Consider the following 24923-nt stretch of genomic DNA (forward strand, 5'->3'; position numbering starts at 1 on the left):
CCCACACTGCGGAGCCATGTGCCGGTGTCCTGGGAGCGCCAGATGTGACCGTACATGGTCGATGACTCGCTCCTGATACATTTGCAGTCTGCTTTGTCCCTGCTGTGCAATGTAAGTCATTGCTGCTTCTCCTCCCTATCTGCTGGTCCATATCTCCCTCTGAACTCCCCTCCTCTTCCTCTCTTGTGGGCACCCACGTGACATCACTAGACACGTCATCATCAACGTCACCTTCCCCACCGCTATAAGTAGAGATCTCGGAGTAGGCAGCAACACCGGGGACCAACCTCCTCCTTGGGCTGATCTGGGTACTGGCGTCAGACTGCTGAGTAGCGCTTGTTGCTACCTCCTCTTCCTGATCCAATACCAAGAGTGGCTGCGCATCAGAAATGTCCTCTTGATATGGATCGGAAAATAATTCCAGTGACTCAAGCGGAAGGTATGTGGTGGTGGTGGTGGTGGTCGTGTTGTTGGTGGTAGTGTCTTTGGGGGTGCACATAGCAGAGAGTGAAGAAGAGGGTGCAGATCGAGAGGATGAGGAGGGTGCAGAAGAGTAAGGCTGAGCGAGCCACTCAACCAAGTCTGGTGCATCCTTTAAAGTAATTGAACGCACCTTCTGCAACTTCCCACTTTGGCTCAAGCCTGTTGCTCCTGCCCTACCCCTACCACCCCTGCGGAAGGGCCTGCCTCTTCCTCTGCATGTCATTTTTTAAATGACCCTGTGACAAAACTCTTAGTCCCTATACCGCTGAAGGACTGCTGCAGTATAGGTGAGCGGTCAGCAGTGGTGCACGTCAACCCTATCTATTGTGGACCTATAGCGGTCCTTACAGAACAGCAGACTGTACCGCACTCAAGCCTATGTACCGTAGCACCCTATACCAAGTTACCAGTCCTTATAAGAACTTTTGTGGACCAAGCAGGTTGTGTATTAGTGTTTAGCAGACTGTACGTCAGTCCCTATACCGCTGAAGGACTGCTGCAGTATAGGGCAGCGGTCAGCAGTGGTGCACGTCAACCCTATCTATTGTGGACCGATAGCGGTCCTTACAGAACAGCAGACTGTACCGCACTCAAGCCTATGTACCGTAGCACCCTATACCAAGTTACCAGTCCTTATAAGAACTTTTGTGGACCAAGCAGGTTGTGTATTAGTGTTTAGCAGACTGTACGTCAGTCCCTATACCGCTGAAGGACTGCTGCAGTATAGGGCAGCGGTCAGCAGTGGTGCACGTCAACCCTATCTATTGTGGACCGATAGCGGTCCTTACAGAACAGCAGACTGTACCGCACTCAAGCCTATGTACCGTAGCACCCTATACCAAGTTACCAGTCCTTATAAGAACTTTTGTGGACCAAGCAGGTTGTGTATTAGTGTTTAGCAGACTGTACGTCAGTCCCTATACCGCTGAAGGACTGCTGCAGTATAGGGCAGCGGTCAGCAGTGGTGCACGTCAACCCTATCTATTGTGGACCGATAGCGGTCCTTACAGAACAGCAGACTGTACCGCACTCAAGCCTATGTACCGTAGCACCCTATACCAAGTTACCAGTCCTTATAAGAACTTTTGTGGAACAAGCAGGTTGTGTGTTAGTGATTAGCAGACTGTACGTCAGTCCCTATACCGCTGAAGGACTGCTGCAGTATAGGTGAGCGGTCAGCAGTGGTGCACGTCAACCCTATCTATTGTGGACCGATAGCGGTCCTTACAGAACAGCAGACTGTACCGCACTCAAGCCTATGTACCGTAGCACCCTATACCAAGTTACCAGTCCTTATAAGAACTTTTGTGGACCAAGCAGGTTGTGTATTAGTGTTTAGCAGACTGTACGTCAGTCCCTATACCGCTGAAGGACTGCTGCAGTATAGGGCAGCGGTCAGCAGTGGTGCACGTCAACCCTATCTATTGTGGACCGATAGCGGTCCTTACAGAACAGCAGACTGTACCGCACTCAAGCCTATGTACCGTAGCACCCTATACCAAGTTACCAGTCCTTATAAGAACTTTTGTGGAACAAGCAGGTTGTGTATTAGTGTTTAGCAGACTGTACGTCAGTCCCTATACCGCTGAAGGACTGCTGCAGTATAGGTGAGCGGTCAGCAGTGGTGCACGTCAACCCTATCTATTGTGGACCGATAGCGGTCCTTACAGAACAGCAGACTGTACCGCACTCAAGCCTATGTACCGTAGCACCCTATACCAAGTTACCAGTCCTTATAAGAACTTTTGTGGAACAAGCAGGTTGTGTGTTAGTGATTAGCAGACTGTACGTCAGTCCCTATACCGCTGAAGGACTGCTGCAGTATAGGTGAGCGGTCAGCAGTGGTGCACGTCAACCCTATCTATTGTGGACCGATAGCGGTCCTTACAGAACAGCAGACTGTACCGCACTCAAGCCTATGTACCGTAGCACCCTATACCAAGTTACCAGTCCTTATAAGAACTTTTGTGGAACAAGCAGGTTGTGTATTAGTGTTTAGCAGACTGTACGTCAGTCCCTATACCGCTGAAGGACTGCTGCAGTATAGGTGAGCGGTCAGCAGTGGTGCACGTCAACCCTATCTATTGTGGACCGATAGCGGTCCTTACAGAACAGCAGACTGTACCGCACTCAAGCCTATGTACCGTAGCACCCTATACCAAGTTACCAGTCCTTATAAGAACTTTTGTGGAACAAGCAGGTTGTGTGTTAGTGATTAGCAGACTGTACGTCAGTCCCTATACCGCTGAAGGACTGCTGCAGTATAGGTGAGCGGTCAGCAGTGGTGCACGTCAACCCTATCTATTGTGGACCGATAGCGGTCCTTACAGAACAGCAGACTGTACCGCACTCAAGCCTATGTACCGTAGCACCCTATACCAAGTTACCAGTCCTTATAAGAACTTTTGTGGAACAAGCAGGTTGTGTATTAGTGTTTAGCAGACTGTACGTCAGTCCCTATACCGCTGAAGGACTGCTGCAGTATAGGTGAGCGGTCAGCAGTGGTGCACGTCAACCCTATCTATTGTGGACCGATAGCGGTCCTTACAGAACAGCAGACTGTACCGCACTCAAGCCTATGTACCGTAGCACCCTATACCAAGTTACCAGTCCTTATAAGAACTTTTGTGGACCAAGCAGGTTGTGTATTAGTTTTTAGCAGACTGTACGTCAGTCCCTATACCGCTGAAGGACTGCTGCAGTATAGGTGAGCGGTCAGCAGTGGTGCACGTCAACCCTATCTATTGTGGACCGATAGCGGTCCTTACAGAACAGCAGACTGTACCGCACTCAAGCCTATGTACCGTAGCACCCTATACCAAGTTACCAGTCCTTATAAGAACTTTTGTGGAACAAGCAGGTTGTGTATTAGTGTTTAGCAGACTGTACGTCAGTCCCTATACCGCTGAAGGACTGCTGCAGTATAGGTGAGCGGTCAGCAGTGGTGCACGTCAACCCTATCTATTGTGGACCGATAGCGGTCCTTACAGAACAGCAGACTGTACCGCACTCAAGCCTATGTACCGTAGCACCCTATACCAAGTTACCAGTCCTTATAAGAACTTTTGTGGACCAAGCAGGTTGTGTATTAGTTTTTAGCAGACTGTACGTCAGTCCCTATACCGCTGAAGGACTGCTGCAGTATAGGGCAGCGGTCAGCAGTGGTGCACGTCAACCCTATCTATTGTGGACCGATAGCGGTCCTTACAGAACAGCAGACTGTACCGCACTCAAGCCTATGTACCGTAGCACCCTATACCAAGTTACCAGTCCTTATAAGAACTTTTGTGGAACAAGCAGGTTGTGTGTTAGTGATTAGCAGACTGTACGTCAGTCCCTATACCGCTGAAGGACTGCTGCAGTATAGGGCAGCGGTCAGCAGTGGTGCACGTCAACCCTATCTATTGTGGACCGATAGCGGTCCTTACAGAACAGCAGACTGTACCGCACTCAAGCCTATGTACCGTAGCACCCTATACCAAGTTACCAGTCCTTATAAGAACTTTTGTGGAACAAGTGAGTTGTGAATGTTTAGCAGACTGCAGCAGAAGGGCAGCAGTCAAGTATAATATCCTTTCTATATTTGGAAGAAAGAATATTATACATGTACAAGCCTATTACTGTACCACTGATACCAGTCCTGAAAAGAACCTTTGTGGAACTAATAATAACAGCAAGTCTTTAAAATTACCCTCACTGCCTGACAACACTGCTTCCTTCCTGTCCCTATACAAATTGGCAAAAAAAGAGAACGATTAGTGGTTACTGGAACAGCTCTTTTGTGGACCTTGATAGTAACAGCTAATGATGATGATGATGATGATGATGATGAAAGACTAATCTGGCTGTCCCTGTAGCATACACCGTCCTTTCCCTTTCTCTAAACTAACAAAAGACACTCAGGCTGCTGCAAGAATCAGCAGCACAGCAAACCTATCAACACCTAACACCTATACCAGTCCTGAAAAGAACTTTTGTGTACCAAATAGCTAGTGGTTTATCTCTCCCTACTCCACACAGGAACCTGTCCCTATCTTAACAGAAGAAAGAATGTAAAATGGCCACCGGATCGGGTGTATTTATAGGTTAGGGGGAATGTACAAGTGTCCATGTGCTGTCATGTCTCAATTGGCTGTCCTGTATCACATGATAAACGTGTCACCAAAGGTTAAAGTTCTTGTATACATTAAACACGTAAGTCCGCCGCGGCGAACGACGGAAAAAGGCGTTCGAACGTGCGGACCGCGAATGTCGGAAATTCGCCGCGAAACGACCGCCGGGCGAACCGTTCGGCCATCACTAGCCTTAACCCTCTTGGGTATGGAGTTCACCAGAGCTTCACAGTTGCCACCGGAGTCCTCTTCCACTCCTCCATGACGACATCACGGAACTGGTGGATGTTAGAGACCTTGCGCTCCTCCACCTTCCATTTGAGGATGCCCCACAGATGCTCAATAGGGTTTAGGTCTGGAGACATGCTTGGCCAGTCCATCACCTTTACCCTCAGCTTCTTTAGTAAGGCAGTGGTCGTCTTGGAGGTGTGTTTGGGGGTCATTATCATGTTGAAATACTGCCCTGCGGTCCAGCCTCCAAAGGGAGGGGATCATGCTCTAGTCCAGTATGTCATATTGCATGTTGGCATTCATGGTTCCCTCAATGAACTGTAGCTCCCCAGTGCCGGCGGCACTCATGCAGCCCCAGACCATGACACTTCCACCACCATGCTTGACTGTAGGCAAGACACACTTGTCTTTGTACTTCTCACCTGGTTGCCGCCACACAAGCTTGACACCATCTGAACCAAATAAGTTTATCTTGGTCCCATCAGACCACAGGACATGGTTCCAATAATCCATGTCCTTAGTCTGCTTGTCTTCAGCAAACTGTTTGTGGGCTTTCTTGTGCACCATCTTTAGAAGAGGCCATCTTCTGGGACTACAGCCATGCAAACCAATTTGATGCAGTGTGTGGAGAGTATGGTCTGAGCACTGACAGGCTGACCCCCCCCCCCACCCTTCAACCCCTGCAGCAATGCTGGCAACACTCATACATCTATTTCCCAAAGACAACCTCTGGAGATGACGCTGGGCACGTGCACTCAGCTTCTTTGGTCGACCATGACGAGGCCTGTTCTGAGTGGAACCTGTCCTGTTAAACCGCTGTATGGTCTTGGCCACCTTGCTGCAGCTCTGTTTCAGGGTCTTGGCAATCTCCTTATAGCCTAATGCCACATACACACGATCGGAATTTTGGTCAGAAAAAGCTCTGATGGCTTTTCCGACGGAATTCCGACTGGATTTCGCTCAAGCTGTCTTGCATACACACGGTCACACCAAATTCCGACCGTCAAGAACATGGTGATGTACATCACGGGACTAGAAAAAGGAAGTTCAATAGCCAGTAGCCAATAGCTTCCGTCTCGTAGTTGAATCTGAGCATGTGTGAGTTTTTGTGCGTCGGAATTGCATACACACGATCGGAATTTCATATAGAAATTTTTTCTGTTTTGGAAAAATTGAGAACCTGCTCTCAATTTTTTGCTGGCGGAAATTCGGGCAGCAAAATTCCAATGGAGCATACACATGGTCGCATTTTCTGACGAAAAGCTCTTATCGGTATTTTGCTGGCTGACATTCCGACCGTGTGTACGTGGCATTAGTCATCTTTATGTAGAGCAACAATTCTATTTTTCAGATCCTCAGAGTTCTTTACCATGAGGTGCCATATTGAACTTCCAGTGACCAGTATGAGAGAGTGAGAGTGATAACACCAAATTAACACACCTGATCCTCATTCACACCTGAGACCTTGTAACACTAATGAGTCACATGACACCGGGGAGGGAATTGGGCCCAATTTGGAAATTTTCACTTAGGGGTGTACTCGCTTTTGTTGCCAGCGGTTTAGACATTAATGGCTGTGTGTTGAGTTATTTTGAAGGGACAGCAAATTTACACTGTTATACAAGCTGTACACTCACTACTTTACATTGTAGCAAAGTGTCATTTCTTCAGTGTTGTCACATGAAAAGATAAAAAAACTAAAAATATTTACAAAAATGTGAGGGGTGTACTCACTTTTGTGGGATACTGTATCTTATTACAGTAACCCAGCTTCTGAGTGTCTTATCACTGTTATATGTTACAATGAGATCCTACAGGGGTACTTAAAGAGGAAGTAAACCCTGATGAGTTTACTTCCTCTTTCATTCCCTGCAAAGGCAAAGCATAATGGACTACTATGCATCGCATAGTAGCCCATTATGTGTCACTTACCTGACACAGGAGCCAGCGAAGTCGCCGCTGTCCCCTGTAGTCCGCAGCATCCATCTTGTTGGTGGGGTCTCGCAGCTCCGCCGCTGTCATTCCCGCGCATGCGCACGGGACCCGACACGCGCGGCAGCTCCGTCGCTGTCTACGGCGCATACGCCGTAGACAGCGGTGCCCGTTTTCAGGCAAATATCTCCTAAACCATATAGGTTTAGGAGATATTTCTTGGACCTACAGGTAAGCCTTAATCTAGGTTTACCTGTAGGTCAAAGTGGTTTGTAAGGGTTTACAACCACTTTAAATTCATAAGAGTCTTGTAACATTTCAAGAGGAGTAAGGTTATATTCCTTTATTTGTGCTTCTGTAAATAAAATATTTTAACACACTTGAGAGCTGGGTTGCAGTAATATGATGTTACAGGTGCAATTATTTCTTTTTAATTGTGCCACATCTTATTACGCTTTTTAAACTAGCTTCTGTTTTATTACTCCTGTAATATCTTAGTTTGTAGAGTTTTATTCTTGTATTTAAAGTGGAAGTAAGCCCATGGATTTAAACAGTTAAAAAAAAAAAAGGCTTGCTGGGAATGCTTACTGCACATTGGCTGTGTTCTCAGCCAAACTATCAAACCATCCAATGGCTGGTGTCATAACGAATCACATGTGCAGCACCATAGCAGTTGAAGATTAAACAGAGAGGCAAAGATGGCGGCTTCCTTGGCTGAAAACGATAGGGGAGTTTACTTCCACTTTAAATAAATTGTTGACCATTTATTAATGATTACAGTTTTGTAAAGGGTTATTATGCTCCACCAACAGCAAATATACTGCTCCAAAGTACAGGGTGGCAACCACTTTTGTGAATTTTCCAGGCACAGAATGAGTAATTGCGTCCTTAGAATATATCATCTTACAGTATACTACAGGGTTTTAGATACAATTATGTTATTACAGGGGTAATAAGACACTCAGGAGCTGGGTTATTGTAATAAAATAATTGCAGGGTAATAAGATACTAAGGAGCTGGGTTACTTTAATAAGACATTACAGGGGTAATTAGACACTCAGGATCTGGGGTACTGCCATAAGATATTACAGGGGTAATAAGACACTCGGGAGCTGGGTTACTTTAATAAGATATTACAGGGGTAATAAGACACTCGGGAGCCAGGTTACTGTAATAAGATATTACGGGTAATAAGATACCCACGAGCTGGGTTACTGTAATAAGATATTACAGGGGTAATAAGACCCTACTGGAGCTGGGTGACTGTAATAAGATATTACGGGGTAATAAGACACTCAGGAGCTGGGTTACTGTAATAAGATATTACAGGGGTAATAAGACACTCAGGAGCTGGGTTACCATAATAAGATATTACAGGGGTGATAATAAGACACTCGGGAGCTGGGTAACTGTAATAAGTTATTACATATGCACCTTTATTGGGAGATGTTTTACACATTTTACCAGCTACAGGGGCCATCTTTAATTTTGATTGGACCCTGGGCAAACATTTTCTTTGGGGCCCCCCCCTCTATTCTGAGACATAAAAAAATAGCAGGTAGACTCAAAATCAGTTTACTGCAGCAGATCACGCAGTGATTGCAATTGTTTGCCAGAGGTTACAGCCTATCCTTACTGCTCACTGGCTGGTTGCTAGAGGTTACAACACATAATTTCTGCTTGCTGATTGGTTGCTAGAGGTTAATGCACATCATTACCACTTACTGATTGGCTGCTAGAGATTAAAGCAGATCACTACTGTTCGCTGATTGGTTGCTACAGGTTAATGCACACCATTACCTCTCACTGAGCAGTGGAGCAATCCTAAATAATTGAGCAAGTAGAGGGGCACATTAATACACATACTACAGGAGAGTGTCAGAGAGTGCAGACATACTGCAGGAGAGTGTCAGAGACTGGGGACATACTGCAGGAGAGTGTCAGAGACTGGGGACATACTGCAGGAGAGTGTCAGAGACTGGGGACATACTGCAGGAGAGTGTCAGAGACTGGGGACATACTGCAGGAGAGTGTCAGAGACTGGGGACATACTGCAGGAGAGTGTCAGAGACTGGGGACATACTGCAGGAGAGTGTCAGAGACTGGGGACATACTGCAGGAGAGTGTCAGAGACTGGGGACATACTGCAGGAGAGTGTCAGAGACTGGGGACATACTGCAGGAGAGTGTCAGAGACTGGGGACATACTGCAGGAGAGTGTCAGAGACTGGGGACATACTGCAGGAGAGTGTCAGAGACTGGGGACATACTGCAGGAGAGTGTCAGAGACTGGGGACATACTGCAGGAGAGTGTCAGAGACTGGGGACATACTGCAGGAGAGTGTCAGAGACTGGGGACATACTGCAGGAGAGTGTCAGAGACTGGGGACATACTGCAGGAGAGTGTCAGAGACTGGGGACATACTGCAGGAGAGTGTCAGAGACTGGGGACATACTGCAGGAGAGTGTCAGAGACTGGGGACATACTGCAGGAGAGTGTCAGAGACTGGGGACATACTGCAGGAGAGTGTCAGAGACTGGGGACATACTGCAGGAGAGTGTCAGAGACTGGGGACATACTGCAGGAGAGTGTCAGAGACTGGGGACATACTGCAGGAGAGTGTCAGAGACTGGGGACATACTGCAGGAGAGTGTCAGAGACTGGGGACATACTGCAGGAAAGTGTCAGAGACTGGGGACATACTGCAGGAGAGTGTCAGAGACTGGGGACATACTGCAGGAGAGTGTCAGAGACTGGGGACATACTGCAGGAGAGTGTCAGAGACTGGGGACATACTGCAGGAGAGTGTCAGAGACTGGGGACATACTGCAGGAGAGTGTCAGAGACTGGGGACATACTGCAGGAGAGTGTCAGAGACTGGGGACATACTGCAGGAGAGTGTCAGAGACTGGGGACATACTGCAGGAGAGTGTCAGAGACTGGGGACATACTGCAGGAGAGTGTCAGAGACTGGGGACATACTGCAGGAGAGTGTCAGAGACTGGGGACATACTGCAGGAGAGTGTCAGAGACTGGGGACATACTGCAGGAGAGTGTCAGAGACTGGGGACATACTGCAGGAGAGTGTCAGAGACTGGGGACATACTGCAGGAGAGTGTCAGAGACTGGGGACATACTGCAGGAGAGTGTCAGAGACTGGGGACATACTGCAGGAGAGTGTCAGAGACTGGGGACATACTGCAGGAGAGTGTCAGAGACTGGGGACATACTGCAGGAGAGTGTCAGAGACTGGGGACATACTGCAGGAGAGTGTCAGAGACTGGGGACATACTGCAGGAGAGTGTCAGAGACTGGGGACATACTGCAGGAGAGTGTCAGAGACTGGGGACATACTGCAGGAGAGTGTCAGAGACTGGGGACATACTGCAGGAGAGTGTCAGAGACTGGGGACATACTGCAGGAGAGTGTCAGAGACTGGGGACATACTGCAGGAGAGTGTCAGAGACTGGGGACATACTGCAGGAGAGTGTCAGAGACTGGGGACATACTGCAGGAGAGTGTCAGAGACTGGGGACATACTGCAGGAGAGTGTCAGAGACTGGGGACATACTGCAGGAGAGTGTCAGAGACTGGGGACATACTGCAGGAGAGTGTCAGAGACTGGGGACATACTGCAGGAGAGTGTCAGAGACTGGGGACATACTGCAGGAGAGTGTCAGAGACTGGGGACATACTGCAGGAGAGTGTCAGAGACTGGGGACATACTGCAGGAGAGTGTCAGAGACTGGGGACATACTGCAGGAGACGGTCAGAGACTGGGGACATACTGCAGGAGACGGTCAGAGACTGGGGACATACTGCAGGAGACGGTCAGAGACTGGGGACATACTGCAGGAGACGGTCAGAGACTGGGGACATACTGCAGGAGACGGTCAGAGACTGGGGACATACTGCAGGAGACGGTCAGAGACTGGGGACATACTGCAGGAGACGGTCAGAGACTGGGGACATACTGCAGGAGACGGTCAGAGACTGGGGACATACTGCAGGAGACGGTCAGAGACTGGGGACATACTGCAGGAGACGGTCAGAGACTGGGGACATACTGCAGGAGACGGTCAGAGACTGGGGACATACTGCAGGAGACGGTCAGAGACTGGGGACATACTGCAGGAGACGGTCAGAGACTGGGGACATACTGCAGGAGACGGTCAGAGACTGGGGACATACTGCAGGAGACGGTCAGAGACTGGGGACATACTGCAGGAGACGGTCAGAGACTGGGGACATACTGCAGGAGACGGTCAGAGACTGGGGACATACTGCAGGAGACGGTCAGAGACTGGGGACATACTGCAGGAGACGGTCAGAGACTGGGGACATACTGCAGGAGACGGTCAGAGACTGGGGACATACTGCAGGAGACGGTCAGAGACTGGGGACATACTGCAGGAGACGGTCAGAGACTGGGGACATACTGCAGGAGACGGTCAGAGACTGGGGACATACTGCAGGAGACGGTCAGAGACTGGGGACATACTGCAGGAGACGGTCAGAGACTGGGGACATACTGCAGGAGACGGTCAGAGACTGGGGACATACTGCAGGAGACGGTCAGAGACTGGGGACATACTGCAGGAGACGGTCAGAGACTGGGGACATACTGCAGGAGAGGGTCAGAGACTGGGGACATACTGCAGGAGACGGTCAGAGACTGGGGACATACTGCAGGAGAGGGTCAGAGACTGGGGACATACTGCAGGAGAGGGTCAGAGACTGGGGACATACTGCAGGAGAGGGTCAGAGACTGGGGACATACTGCAGGAGACGGTCAGAGACTGGGGACATACTGCAGGAGAGTGTCAGAGACTGGGGACATACTGCAGGAGAGTGTCAGAGACTGGGGACATACTGCAGGAGAGTGTCAGAGACTGGGGACATACTGCAGGAGAGTGTCAGAGACTGGGGACATACTGCAGGAGAGTGTCAGAGACTGGGGACATACTGCAGGAGAGTGTCAGAGACTGGGGACATACTGCAGGAGAGTGTCAGAGACTGGGGACATACTGCAGGAGAGTGTCAGAGACTGGGGACATACTGCAGGAGAGTGTCAGAGACTGGGGACATACTGCAGGAGAGTGTCAGAGACTGGGGACATACTGCAGGAGAGTGTCAGAGACTGGGGACATACTGCAGGAGAGTGTCAGAGACTGGGGACATACTGCAGGAGAGTGTCAGAGACTGGGGACATACTGCAGGAGAGTGTCAGAGACTGGGGACATACTGCAGGAGAGTGTCAGAGACTGGGGACATACTGCAGGAGAGTGTCAGAGACTGGGGACATACTGCAGGAGAGTGTCAGAGACTGGGGACATACTGCAGGAGAGTGTCAGAGACTGGGGACATACTGCAGGAGAGTGTCAGAGACTGGGGACATACTGCAGGAGAGTGTCAGAGACTGGGGACATACTGCAGGAGAGTGTCAGAGACTGGGGACATACTGCAGGAGAGTGTCAGAGACTGGGGACATACTGCAGGAGAGTGTCAGAGACTGGGGACATACTGCAGGAGAGTGTCAGAGACTGGGGACATACTGCAGGAGAGTGTCAGAGACTGGGGACATACTGCAGGAGAGTGTCAGAGACTGGGGACATACTGCAGGAGAGTGTCAGAGACTGGGGACATACTGCAGGAGAGTGTCAGAGACTGGGGACATACTGCAGGAGAGTGTCAGAGACTGGGGACATACTGCAGGAGAGTGTCAGAGACTGGGGACATACTGCAGGAGAGTGTCAGAGACTGGGGACATACTGCAGGAGAGTGTCAGAGACTGGGGACATACTGCAGGAGAGTGTCAGAGACTGGGGACATACTGCAGGAGAGTGTCAGAGACTGGGGACATACTGCAGGAGAGTGTCAGAGACTGGGGACATACTGCAGGAGAGTGTCAGAGACTGGGGACATACTGCAGGAGAGGGTCAGAGACTGGGGACATACTGCAGGAGAGGGTCAGAGACTGGGGACATACTGCAGGAGAGGGTCAGAGACTGGGGACATACTGCAGGAGAGGGTCAGAGACTGGGGACATACTGCAGGAGAGGGTCAGAGACTGGGGACATACTGCAGGAGAGGGTCAGAGACTGGGGACATACTGCAGGAGACGGTCAGAGACTGGGGACATACTGCAGGAGACGGTCAGAGAACTTTCAGCAACGCACAGCTTGACAGTTGAATAACACAGCTCAGGATTTGAGCAGTCAGGCATTTTATGGGTGCAAGGACATACCTGGGCAGCCAAACTCACTACATACATTTAGAGGTATGTGGGCGGGGCTTCCATTCTCTGATCTCACTACAACAGCCGGGAGCTCCACTGATGCTTTGTAGGGGGGCCCGTTACCTGTGAATTGGGGCCAATTCAATTTTGTTAGGCTGCTCAGGAAGGTCAAGGGCACAAAATACTAGAGACCTTTTTTCGGTTTTCAATTGAGAGCATATTAATGTACTGTGTCTTTTTATGGTACCCAGCTGCAGGGCCGTCTTTAGCGCAGGGCAAACGGGGCACCTGCCCTGGGCCCAATGTTTGTAGGGGGGCCCGCACTGCTACCCACAAATTGGGGCCCCAATGAAGGTTTTGCAGAGTGCACAAAGGACACGGGAGGCTGTATTCCCGTGCTAGCCAGCTGAGAGGGGGCGGGAGCTCCACTGACGCTCTGACCCCGCCCCTGTGCAGCCTGTATGCTCAGAACAGAGCGACTGTAGTGAGAACCAGTGATCGGAGTGGGAGCGTCAGTGGAGCTCCCGGCCCCACCCCTCTATACTGGCTGGGGAATACAGAGGGCGGGCCGGGAGCGCCACTGACGCTCCCACTCCGATCACTGGTTCTCACTACAGTCGCTCTGTTCTGAGCATACAGGCTGCATAGGGGCGAGGTTAGAGCATCAGTGGAGCTCCCGGCCCCGCCCCCGGACCTCTGTATTCCCCAGCCAGTATAGAGGGGTGGGGCCGGGAGTTCCACTGACGCTCCCATTCCGATCACTGGCTTTCACTACAGCCGCTCTGTTCTGAGCATACAGGCTGCATGGGGCGGGGTCAGAACGTCAGTGGAGCTCCCGGCCCCGCCCCCTCTCAGCTGGCTAGTGCGGGAATACAGCCTCCCGTGTCCTCTGTGCACTCTGCAAAACCTTCATTGGGGCCCCAATTCGCGGGTAGCAGTGCGGGCCCCCCTACAAACATTGGGTCCAGGGCAGGTGCCCCACTTGCCCTGCGCTAAAGACGGCCCTGACCGGCTAATGGATTACTTCTTTCACTCTTTCCCTTCCCTATTTCTCCTTGTTTTCATGAAAATGTATTTTCTCTTTAGGTCCAATGTGGATCTTTTCCGGGATCTCAGTGATTGTATGGATGCACTGAATCTGTTTCTGAACAATCGTTTCAATGAGAGTCTAGACCTTCTACGGCCAAGGTGAGAGTTGGCTAACTAAATCCAGTGTCATTGTGGTTATTTTTTAATTTTTATTTAAAGCTATATTTTAATTTGTTTAATGTTTATAGAAGCATTACATGCATGGATCTTTAGTTACACTTGTCCAGCTTGGACCAATGTAACTATGAATATCCCATACCTGTGGGATCCCTCTGGAAGTTGTAAATCTACTATCCCCAGTGATCTCCACCAGCTTCCAGGTCCCGTATTGTGCAGTGCCTTCTTATTACCTTTGTGTTGAATGCTGTGCAGTCAGTTACTATGACAATTTGGAATATTGATATGCTTTATTTCAAAGTGTGTTAAGCTTGTTACACACATTACAAACTTATAATACCAGCTACCAAAGTGGGGTTTAAATAGACCTAAAACGAAAAATATCTACCAATCAAATGTATGAAATAACAACATGCTTGCATGAGTCTCTAGTCTGGTAATCTGGGAACCCCTACTTGTGATGCGTCAGAAGAAATTTGCCAACGCTCCCACTGCTGGCTCTTTACTACCACTCACAAGTAGAAAGCCTGATGTATGGAAAACGTTTCACAGCCAGATATCAGATTTAAATCTACTTTAGATGTTAAAATGGGATTGGTGATGAAGTAGAATGAGAAGAAGTTACACAGCACAGGCTTCAAGAAATGTCCTCCTGGTGACCTGTGAGTTGCCTTCTGAATTACGGTTTCAGTAGACTACATAGAACTTGTATTATTGGTCAATTAAATGGATTGCTGTGTTTGCTTGCAAACTCTAGCAGTTCTCCGCTTGGTTTCACCTGTTGTCCTTAATTGCTGGTTAGCTAATCTTTACATGTCACTTGCTGTCTGCACTGAAAATGTGTACATTGTATCTAGGCCTTGTTTAGCCTGTAAGTTGTCTGGTCACATAACTATAGACTATATACCGTATCTGCATTCCTGGCTCAGTGCCTTGTGTTTTCTTTACCGCAGATCCCAGGAGAGCATGTATCATAGTCTGGTGTATGGCACGATTTTGGAGATGCAGGCTATGATGACATTTGAACCTGACGACATGATCAGTGCCGGGCAGACGATGAAACAAGCACAGGAAATATGTCAGCGGTAAGCAAGGACAGTATACGGGTCCTAAAGGGAATGTGTTGTGTTTATTTTTTTTTTTTATTTTTTTTTTTCCTCCTCAGTCAGGTAATATATAAAACTGTTACATACAATATTTCTAATTTTCAGACAGCAGGTGACACTTTAGTCTGCTTTTTTATGTTTTACCTGTCTATCAGTATCTGTTTTGTTTAAAGAAAAATATATAAAAATGTTTACAGAGCAAAATAGCTCAAGCTTAAACTAATACACACATGAACGACTGAGGACGGAGAATTATCCCCTTATTGCCTGACGTTTTCAGACAGGGCCATACAGCGTTTTAATCAGAGATAGATGGCCTGAAGGTCAGTAGCTTCTGCAATGCTTAGTTACTGAATTGTCCTGGGTGTCCACTGTATTAAAGATACCCTGTCAGGGTAAAAGGAAAAAAAAAAACCCAAATAAAGGTGCCCTGCAATAGATGAGCTGTTGTACTCGCCTTTCTTGCCGCTTGTGCCTCCGGACGCCCTCCATTCCAGTGATTCAGCCTCCATCAATCTCTTTGGCATGCAACGTTTATGGGAATGTCAGATGCCCCTTTCCCCTGCAATGCTCCTTTGTTCATTCATTCCACCTTTATATCGATACAGGTATTAGTCGCAGGGCATCTGATTTATTTTTTATCCTAACGGCTTCACCTGAAATGTTTAACTGTATGGGAATGGTGGTTATAAAAGCTTTACTTTACAAATAAAGCCCAACTCCAGCCAAAACATTTTTATTTTAGGTCTGAAGATGCAGTATATGGAGCCAAGGAATTGGGGCTAATGTGAGGGTGTAGGAATTGTGGCTGATCTGAGGTCTAAATGTACATGAGTTGGGGCTAATATGAGGTCTGAGGGTACTCGGGCTGATCAGAGAGCTGGAGGTCCAGAAATTGGAGCTGGTCTGAGGGCCCAGGAATTGGGGCTAATCTGAGGTTTGAAGGTGCCGGAATTGGGGCTGGTCCGAGGGACCAGGAATTGGGACTGATCTGAGGGCCCGGGTATTTGGGGTGGTCTGAGAGCTCAGAAATTGGGCTTATGTGCAGTCTGGTACAGGAATTGGGGCTTATGTGAGGTCTGATGGTATAGGAATTGGGGCTGATGTGAGGTCTGATGGTATAGGAATTGGGGCTGATGTGAGGTCTGATGGTACAGGAATTGGGGCTGATGGTACAGGAATTGGGGCTGATGGTACAGGAATTGGGGCTGATGGTACAGGAATTGGGGCTGATGTGAGGTCTGATGGTACAGGAATTGGGGCTGATGTGAGGTCTGATGGTACAGGAATTGGGGCTGATGTGAGGTCTGATGGTACAGGAATTGGGGCTGATGTGAGGTCTGATGGTACAGGAATTGGGGCTGATGTGAGGTCTGATGGTACAGGAATTGGGGCTGATGTGAGGTCTGATGGTACAGGAATTGGGGCTGATGCGAGGTCTGATGGTACAGGAATTGGGGCTGATGCGAGGTCTGATGGTACAGGAATTGGGGCTGATGCGAGGTCTGATGGTACAGGAATTGGGGCTGATGCGAGGTCTGAAGGTATAGGAATGGTGGCTGATGCAAGGTGTGAAGATGCAGGAAATGTGTCTCAGCTTTCAGATCAGGAAACAATCACTGTGATGTCTAATCTCTCCATCTTGCCCCTGTGCTAGTACGCATCACCACCAATGCATTTAGGGCCATGCCTTTTCAACACAGTCTTAAGGCTGGGTTCACACTGCTGCGGGTGGGAGATCCGGATGTGATTCGCACCGCACTGCAGTGCAAATCACATCCGATCTCTGTGCGATGCGAGTTCAGCCATACAGATAGTATGGCTGAATTCGCATCGCACCCGCCGCAAACTCGCACGGGACCCTTTTTTTGGTCCGCAGCAGAATCGGATCGCATGGGTGTTCACACCATGTGATCCGATTCCTGTCCGAGTGTGCAGATCGCACTGCGATATGCTGACGGATCTGGGGGTGTCATTAAGATTTCATTGACACTCCCAGCAGTCCGCATAGGGCAGTGTGAACTGCCGGCGGGAGGCATGCGATGCGGGAAAACGCCACGGATTCGCGGCGTTCCCGCATCGCTACGGTGTGAACCTAGCCTTAAGGAAAGAAAAGCTGTCAGAATTGTTTACTTAAGCAATGTGTATAGTCAAAGGGTACAAAGGGACTTTTCCACAGAATTAACAAACACTCCGACCTTTTCTCCACTGGCCTTCTTCAGGACCTGCTCACGCTTCACCGCTCACCTTTTGTGTTTCCTCACGGTGGTGACTCAGCTGTCAGTAGGGGCAAAACCTCCGCATTACACGTGTAAAACTATACAGGTTGGAGACATGTTTCTAGCGTTGTGGTTGGAAGCATTGCACCCAATTCATGAAAACCTGGAAACATTTTCATTGCTCGTATTTACAAGTAGTTCCTATTTGCTAAATTTTACTGTATGGCCTTATTACAACAAATTCAAAAAAATAAATACTGCCATATTGTTGATGAAGAAAGTGGAGGTAAAAAAGATCTCTTCCATGTTGGCATAACTGTTTGTGTCGCATCTTTCAGACGATTCTGTGACCAAATTTGTCAACTTTTGAGCTGGTATTTGTTTCTTTTATGATGGCCATGCATATTTTGATTTCCTTTTTTTTATTTTTATTTTTTCCAACCAAAATGATCAAATCTGAAAACAAATAGCCATAATGTTCCTTAAAATCTATTTTAGATGCAACTTCCATCTGATTTGAGCAAACTGAGTTGATTGGCCATGGTGGAATAATGTCGCTGATTTAGCATCAGTCCATAGCATTGGCGCTTGTTCGTGAATAGGATCGTACCTTAATTGCATAGATTATAAAATTACATGATGGAAACAGAGGTGCAATTGATAAGTTGCGATTGGATTTTAACTATCAGTCAAAAACCACGCCCCCAGTTAAATAGGTTGTCATCTATAGATTGACTATTCCTATCAGAAAAGATTGATCTGAAAAGAAGTCAGTCTTATATCCAAGTGTGTATGGCTGCCATTATTCTGCAGATAACTTCTCTTCCTGTACAACTCCACCACTTCCGAGGAGAGATACTTACGACAGTTCAGCCAGATGCATAGATTAATATACAATGTATTGTCAAAAGTATTGCGACACACATGAACTTTAATGGCGTCTTAGTCCGTAGGGTTCAAAAATATTGAGTTGGTCCTCCCTTTACAGCTATAACCCTTCTGGGAAGGCTGTCCACAAGGTTTACGAGGTACGAGCAAGCCTATACAGTGACAGTGTGCAGGAGACCTGCATGGCATCAGAGATCTGCTGATCACTGATGCAATACTTTACAGGCTCCTGCAAAAAAAAAAAAAAAAATGCACATTTTGTAGCCTGCAAAAAAAGAGCATTAAAAAAAAAAAAATGTCAAAAGGTGAACTTATCCATTAAAGACATATGCCAATAAACATCTATTATGATCGATAAATAGGTTTAAAATAATTAAATGGTTTCAACCAAGCAAATATGCAAATTTCATAACATTGGGAATGCTTTTATTTATGTGTTATTATTATTATTATTATTATTACATTTAATATCCTCTGCCCCCCTCCGCTGCCCAGGCCATTTTTTTTTCGATACGGCACTGCGAACTGACAATTGTGTGCTGTACCCAAATAAAGTTTTTGTCCTTTTTTCTTCTCCCACAAATAGAGCTTTGTTTTGGTGGTATTTGATCATCTCTGCGGTTTTTATTTTTGCGCTATAAACGAAACATTTTTGAAATTTTTTTTTGGGGCGTTCTGATATAAAACATATATCCAATAATAAAAAAAAAAGGTAAAAAAACGAATTTCTTCATCAATTTTAGCCAGTCTGTATTCTGCTGCATATTTTTGGTAAAAGAATCCCAGTAAGCGTATATTGATTGGTTTGTGAAAATGTTAGAGCATCTACAAACTATGGAATTTTTATTTTCATTTTTTTACTAGTAATGACAGCGATCAGTGACTTCTAGCGGGACTGCGATATTGTGGCGGACAAATCGGACACTGACACTTTTGACACTCTTTTGGGGAAACAGTGATACCAATACAGTGATCAGTGCTAAAAATATGCACCGTCACTGTACTACTGGCAGGCAAGGGGTATACGAGGGCGATCAAGGGGTTAAATGTGTGCCTGACCAGTGTTTTAATACAGTGGGGGAGTTGTTTTTACTAATGGAAGGCATTTATCCATGTTCATGCTTTGCAGGAACACAGGATCAATGCCTTCCATACTGACAGAACTGCTGTTCTGCCTGTGTAATAAATGATTGCCGGCAGACGTCGACCCGCTGGTTGACTCCTGCTGTGATTGGGGGCGAGCCTCCAGCAATGCGCATGCGCACCTGCTACCCGGAAATGCAAGATCACGCATATATATGTGATCCTGTGCAGTGCGGCTGCCCCGTAGCACTAAATCTGCTAGGGGGCGATTGGCAAGTGGATATAATCACATAGCATAAATATCCAATGTTCTCTTTTTGAAATTTACATTTTTAGAAGAAAAGTACTACTGCTATCGAATTATAAGAAACTATTTAGTGGTATTAAACGCCAAATTGAATATATTGCTACTTACCAATCATTAGATGTGGTGGCTGCATTAGTTTTTCATGTTTTTTAGGCTTTTTTTTTTCTTATCACCTGGTGATCCAGTCTGTGACGCAATAGAGCCACTCTTGGACAGCAGCATTGCCAGTCTGGGGAGAGGGGAATGTTGGTTGTACTGGAAGATTTAGATGGACTTGACTATGAATATAAAGCAGAAATCTAGCTAACACTTTTTAAAGTGGTTGTAAACCCTTACACACCACTTTTACCTACAGGTAGGCCTAAAATAAGGCTTAACCTGTGAGTAATTGGAAATATCTCCTAAACCTGCACGGTTTAGGAGATATTTACCATATACATTTGCACCAACGTCATTGGCGCATGAGCACTGAAGAAAGGGCATGATCGTGCCATTTCTAAAGGGCCCATGCTGTGACCGTCGGCTCCCGCGCATGCGTGACATCACGTGACTGGCCAGTCACAGAGCCGGAGTTCACGGCCCCGAAAGGAAGAGGAGTGAAGATGGATGCGGCCACCAGCGGGGACCTCAGGGACATCTTGGGCTTCGTTTGCTGGTAAGTGGTGCATACTAGCCAATTATGCTTTTACTTTGCAGGGAACAAAAGAGGAAGTAAAAGCCATCAGTCAGGGTTTACTTCCTTTTTAAGCAGTTACAGCAATATTTTGTTTTTTAGATTTTACATAAATAAAAGCTGAACATCGTAAGCACCCCTGTCGGTGATAGTTTGTCTCAACCATCTAAGGGCTCGTTCACACATGTGTTGATTATGGAGAATGAAGCAATACTCAATAATGCACCTATAGCAGGGGTGCCCAACCAGTGGCCCAGGGGCCATATGTGGCCCGCGGAGCCCTCTGATGTGGCCTGTGACCTCCTTCTATGGGATGGCGGATTGGCAAGCCCAGATCATGGGTTGCAGACCCGCCATACCAGAGCATCTGTGTTGTTAATGAAGCCGGCAAAGCAAGCAGCTGTGGAGCAAAGCTGTATAAACTGATGTTTCCTGTATAGTGCCGTCTCTTGCCACAGATGGAGTTATACCAAATGCACTCTGCCTGGGAAAGCAACAGCAGGCGATACCCGAATGGAAGACTGTTATTAAAGGTGAGTTTATTACTAAAATTGCAGTGTATATAAGGGCATATCTTCACAGTGATTACTGCTTTCAAACTGATCCGCAGATGCAGTGCACCTTCAGGTTACCTGCACTGAGCCATAGACTTCTGTTATTTATTACCTGCGGGTCTGGTGAGCTTTCAAAAAGTGCACCACACCTGCAGGATATAATAGAAGTCTATGGCAAAGTGTAGCTAACCCGTAGGAAAGACACAGATGCACTGCACTACATTAGTGTGAAAGGCCCCTTACACTCAGTCGGTCCAACTCAATCGGACCCCCCATTCACCTCCATGAAATGGCAGATGTAAACAGATTTGCATCCTTTTGCACCCGACTACCTCCAATCTGATTCGCTAAAAAAAAAAAAAAATACAGCAGGGGATCGATCCCATTCCAACTGTACGGATAGGAGGACTCCTAGAGTAGTGTGGGCTGTGTTCGTGTCCGCTCTGCACAGACTTGTCATCCGCCTGCTCATTGTGGCCCGCGACCGGTTACCAAGTCGCTTAAGTGGCCCTCATTCTTCAAAAGGTTGGGCACCCCTGACCTATAGCATTTATGACGTGTTTTCATTGTGTTTTTGAAGCATTGAAAAACCTTCATGGGGTTGAAAACCCTCGTGTTAATGCATCCTATGCATCAAGGTGAAAAAACACCTGGCAGTGACCAGCCCCCCGTTTTACTAACTTGATCCCTGGAATTCTGCCCGGGGTTCTCAGCTCTTGATTGAATAGATTGACAGCAGCAGGAGCCAATCAAATCCAATGATGCAGGGGGCGGGGTCAAGTCTGGCATTTGTGTCTATGGACGCAAAGGCTGGTGTCAGACTGCTACGTACCTGACCGGTGAGTCCGCTTGGGCAGAGAGTGGTCTCCCTTATATATCCGACTCGCGGCCCCTGGTAGAGGTGACAGGAAGCACAGGAGTACGGAGTAGTATGAGAGCCTGGTAATGTGGATCCTGATGCTGGAAGTGGAGAATCTTGAGACAGCAAGATGGTAGACAGGAACACAGGCAAGTCCGGGTACAGGCCGGGTTCGGTAACATGCGGGCAACGAAGTACAGAGGGGTAGGCAGGAGCGAAGTCAAACATGCCGAGGTCAGGTGCAGGCAGAAATCCAGGGAGTCCGAGGGGCAAGCTGAGTCATCAGGTAATCAGAGCAGAGATACTGGTACAGGTGCAAGGGAAGCTGTTGATCAGGCTGCACCGGGCAATGGGTCCAGCTGAACTAAATAGGCCGGTTGGCAACAAACAGTGTGCACATGTGTGCACACCCGCACCCAACGCCCATAGAGGCGCGTGAACCAGTGTTCACAGGAACACGCGCACCAGCGTGCCAATGTGCATCGGCGAGCACTGGTGCGTTCCAGAGCGGCCAGCAAGTCGTCCAGCCAGGTAACCTCTCTGACAACTGGACTCTGGAGCGCGCCAGCAAGGTAACCCCCTCGGGAGAGCGTTTCTCCTAGAGGGTTATCTGATGAGAGGAGCCGTGAGAGTTGCTGAGGGACCCCAGAAGAGGAGGTTTGGGGCCACCCTGAAAAACGAGATGCATGGAGGTAAGTATGACATGTTTGTTAATTAAAAAAAAAAAAAAAAAATCACCCTTTACAATCGCTCTCAAGAATGCTCAATAAATACTCATGGAAGTGTTGCTTTTCTCGTGGGAAGTGAACAAGCCCTAGCTGCCACTTTGTCTGGTCCTAACTGTCTGGACAGTCTGTGGTTTGGTCTGTTAAAGGAAACTGAAAAATAGACAGAATAGACTTACTGGCTGGATCACCAAGTGTGTATAAAGGTAAAAAAGGCCTAAAAGATGAAATTCCATAAAACCTTGGCCTGCTGGCTACACTTCACCGAATCTTCAGAATTCCACAGTCTATCAAACGTACCATAATAGCTTGACCTGGGGGCACCCACAAGGCATCAGATGACTAAGCCTGGCAATTATCTGCCCACTAACACTTCCCCCCTGCCCTTCCCATGCCCTTCCCATGCCCTTCCCATGCCCTTCCCTCCCCATATCGGCGACTAATGCCCCATACACACGATCCTAAAATCGGAAGACAGATCGTCCAACGTTTTTCGCTTAATAGTCGCAAGTAGAAATTGAATAGATTACTAAAGTCACGAAAATTCTCGTACGACACAATAAAAAATCGGACATGTCAGGGGTTGTAATGTATTTGCATTGTATTCTCGGACGACAACTGTACCGACTAAAGGAAAATCACATGATCTGGTATCGTACGAGGAAAAGTTTTGTGCTTGTCCGATCGGATAATGTCGGATGAACCGTCGTGATTGGCTGTGCACAATAAAGCCAAAGAAGGGGGAGGGGATCACCGCTCCAGGTGGATGTATGGAAGAAAGAATCTCCTCCGAGTTGGAACACCAGGTGCAGGCTAAGCATATAGAAAATGAGGCAAAGAAAATTTCTGGACAGCCGCACTCAGGAATATAGCCTTTATTATAAAAAAATCTAAAATACAAGCCACGGCAGAGAATGGGACAAACGAGCTGACGCGTTTCACACTTAACAGTGCTTGTTTATAGCTATGAATAAGCACTGTTAAGTTCGAAACACATTAGCTCGTTTGTCCCATTCTATGCCGTGGCTTGTATTTTTTATTTTTTTTATAATAAAATATGTATGTATGTATGTGTGTTACCTGAGGTGTAGAGTGACTTGAATATACGTCTCAAAGGGCCGGTGAATTAGAAACACAAGTGCCCCCAACCACCCAGTTTGCTCCCAATAGGGGTGTTTGGATGCCTTGAAAGCATGCCCGTTTTTTCTATAAGTCCATCACAGAGTCCCTCGTGCATCACCTTATTCCTCTATAGATGGAAAGTTGAAAAAAAAATGACTGAAGGTCCGCTTTTAAGGTGATGCTTTTGTAGTCCATTGGGCTTCACTTTAATCTGGAAGAACAGTAGGCTATAGACGGAAAGAATACTAGCTGTCTGTAATTTTTCAATGAGGTTAAAGCAGGACTCCAGGCAGATATAAAAGGTACAAATAAGAACATTATTAGGCCCCCGTTCATACCGGTATGGCTTTGAAATCGCGTTACTACAGCACAATTTCAAAGCCGTACATCAGTGCCATTTACCCTGCTGATTTCATTCAAGTCTATGCAAGTTGCAATGAAATCAGTCATTTGTAGTGCAGGAATCTTTTTCATAAGGAACCGTTCCATTGACGCTATGGGGAACTGTCAAATCGCATGACAGGTCACACCGGTGGGAAAGGGGGCTAAATGTAGAGCAAGTACTAAGATTTGACTTCTTAGCCTCTTCCAGGCTGCTGTACTGCAGAACTCAAAGAAGCAGGGCAAAGAACCATCAGGTCTGCGGCAGTGTAAGGAGTATGCTGATAGGTGGCGAGAGCAGGGTGACAGAGAGATGCGCATATCAGGGTGTTGTTTCTCCTTTTACTGTCCACTCATTGGGTGGGGGTGGTGAGAGGACTTGTAAGTGAAAGTGTATTTGGAGTAATGATACTGTAGATCAGTATCCATTGCTTATAGACTGTGCTGCGTGGCAGAGCTTTGTAAATCTCAGGATTGGATGGACAAAAATACAAGTAAAGCAGCGCTCATATCTGTATTTATTTAGCTGTTCCAGCTTTAAATCTATTGCGGGACCCAATCGGTGCGATTGTCATTATATCCTAGACTAGCCTCTCTCAACCTTTTTAGCCCAGGGGAACCCTTACAATTATTTTCCCATTCATTGGGAGTCAGTGGGAACAATGCCCCTTACATTTGGTGGTCAGTGTAAGAATAGCCCCTTACAGAGAGCTGTAAAGATCATTGGTGTCATACCACTGGCTCCTCAAAGTGGAAATGGCTCAGAACTATGTAAGCACCATCAAACAGGAGGTAAATCGGCCA

The 24923-nt window shown here is 47.5% G+C and overlaps 1 protein-coding gene across 1 annotated transcript in view; it reads left to right on the top strand.

The window, feature by feature from the left end:
* Nucleotides 1-24923, top strand: part of LOC143961137 (tetratricopeptide repeat protein 39A-like) — a 91727-nt gene that overhangs the window by 11664 nt on the left and 55140 nt on the right. The window contains exons 2-3 of the mRNA XM_077470315.1: nucleotides 14083-14184; nucleotides 15156-15287. Of these exons, the coding sequence (XP_077326441.1) occupies nucleotides 14083-14184; nucleotides 15156-15287 (234 nt within the window). The remainder of the gene's footprint in view (nucleotides 1-14082; nucleotides 14185-15155; nucleotides 15288-24923) is intronic.

Source organism: Lithobates pipiens, unplaced genomic scaffold (genome assembly GCF_037356315.1).
Source record: "Lithobates pipiens isolate NorthernLeopardFrog02 unplaced genomic scaffold, aLitPip1_a1.2 Scaffold_8, whole genome shotgun sequence".
NCBI lineage: Eukaryota > Metazoa > Chordata > Amphibia > Anura > Ranidae > Lithobates > Lithobates pipiens.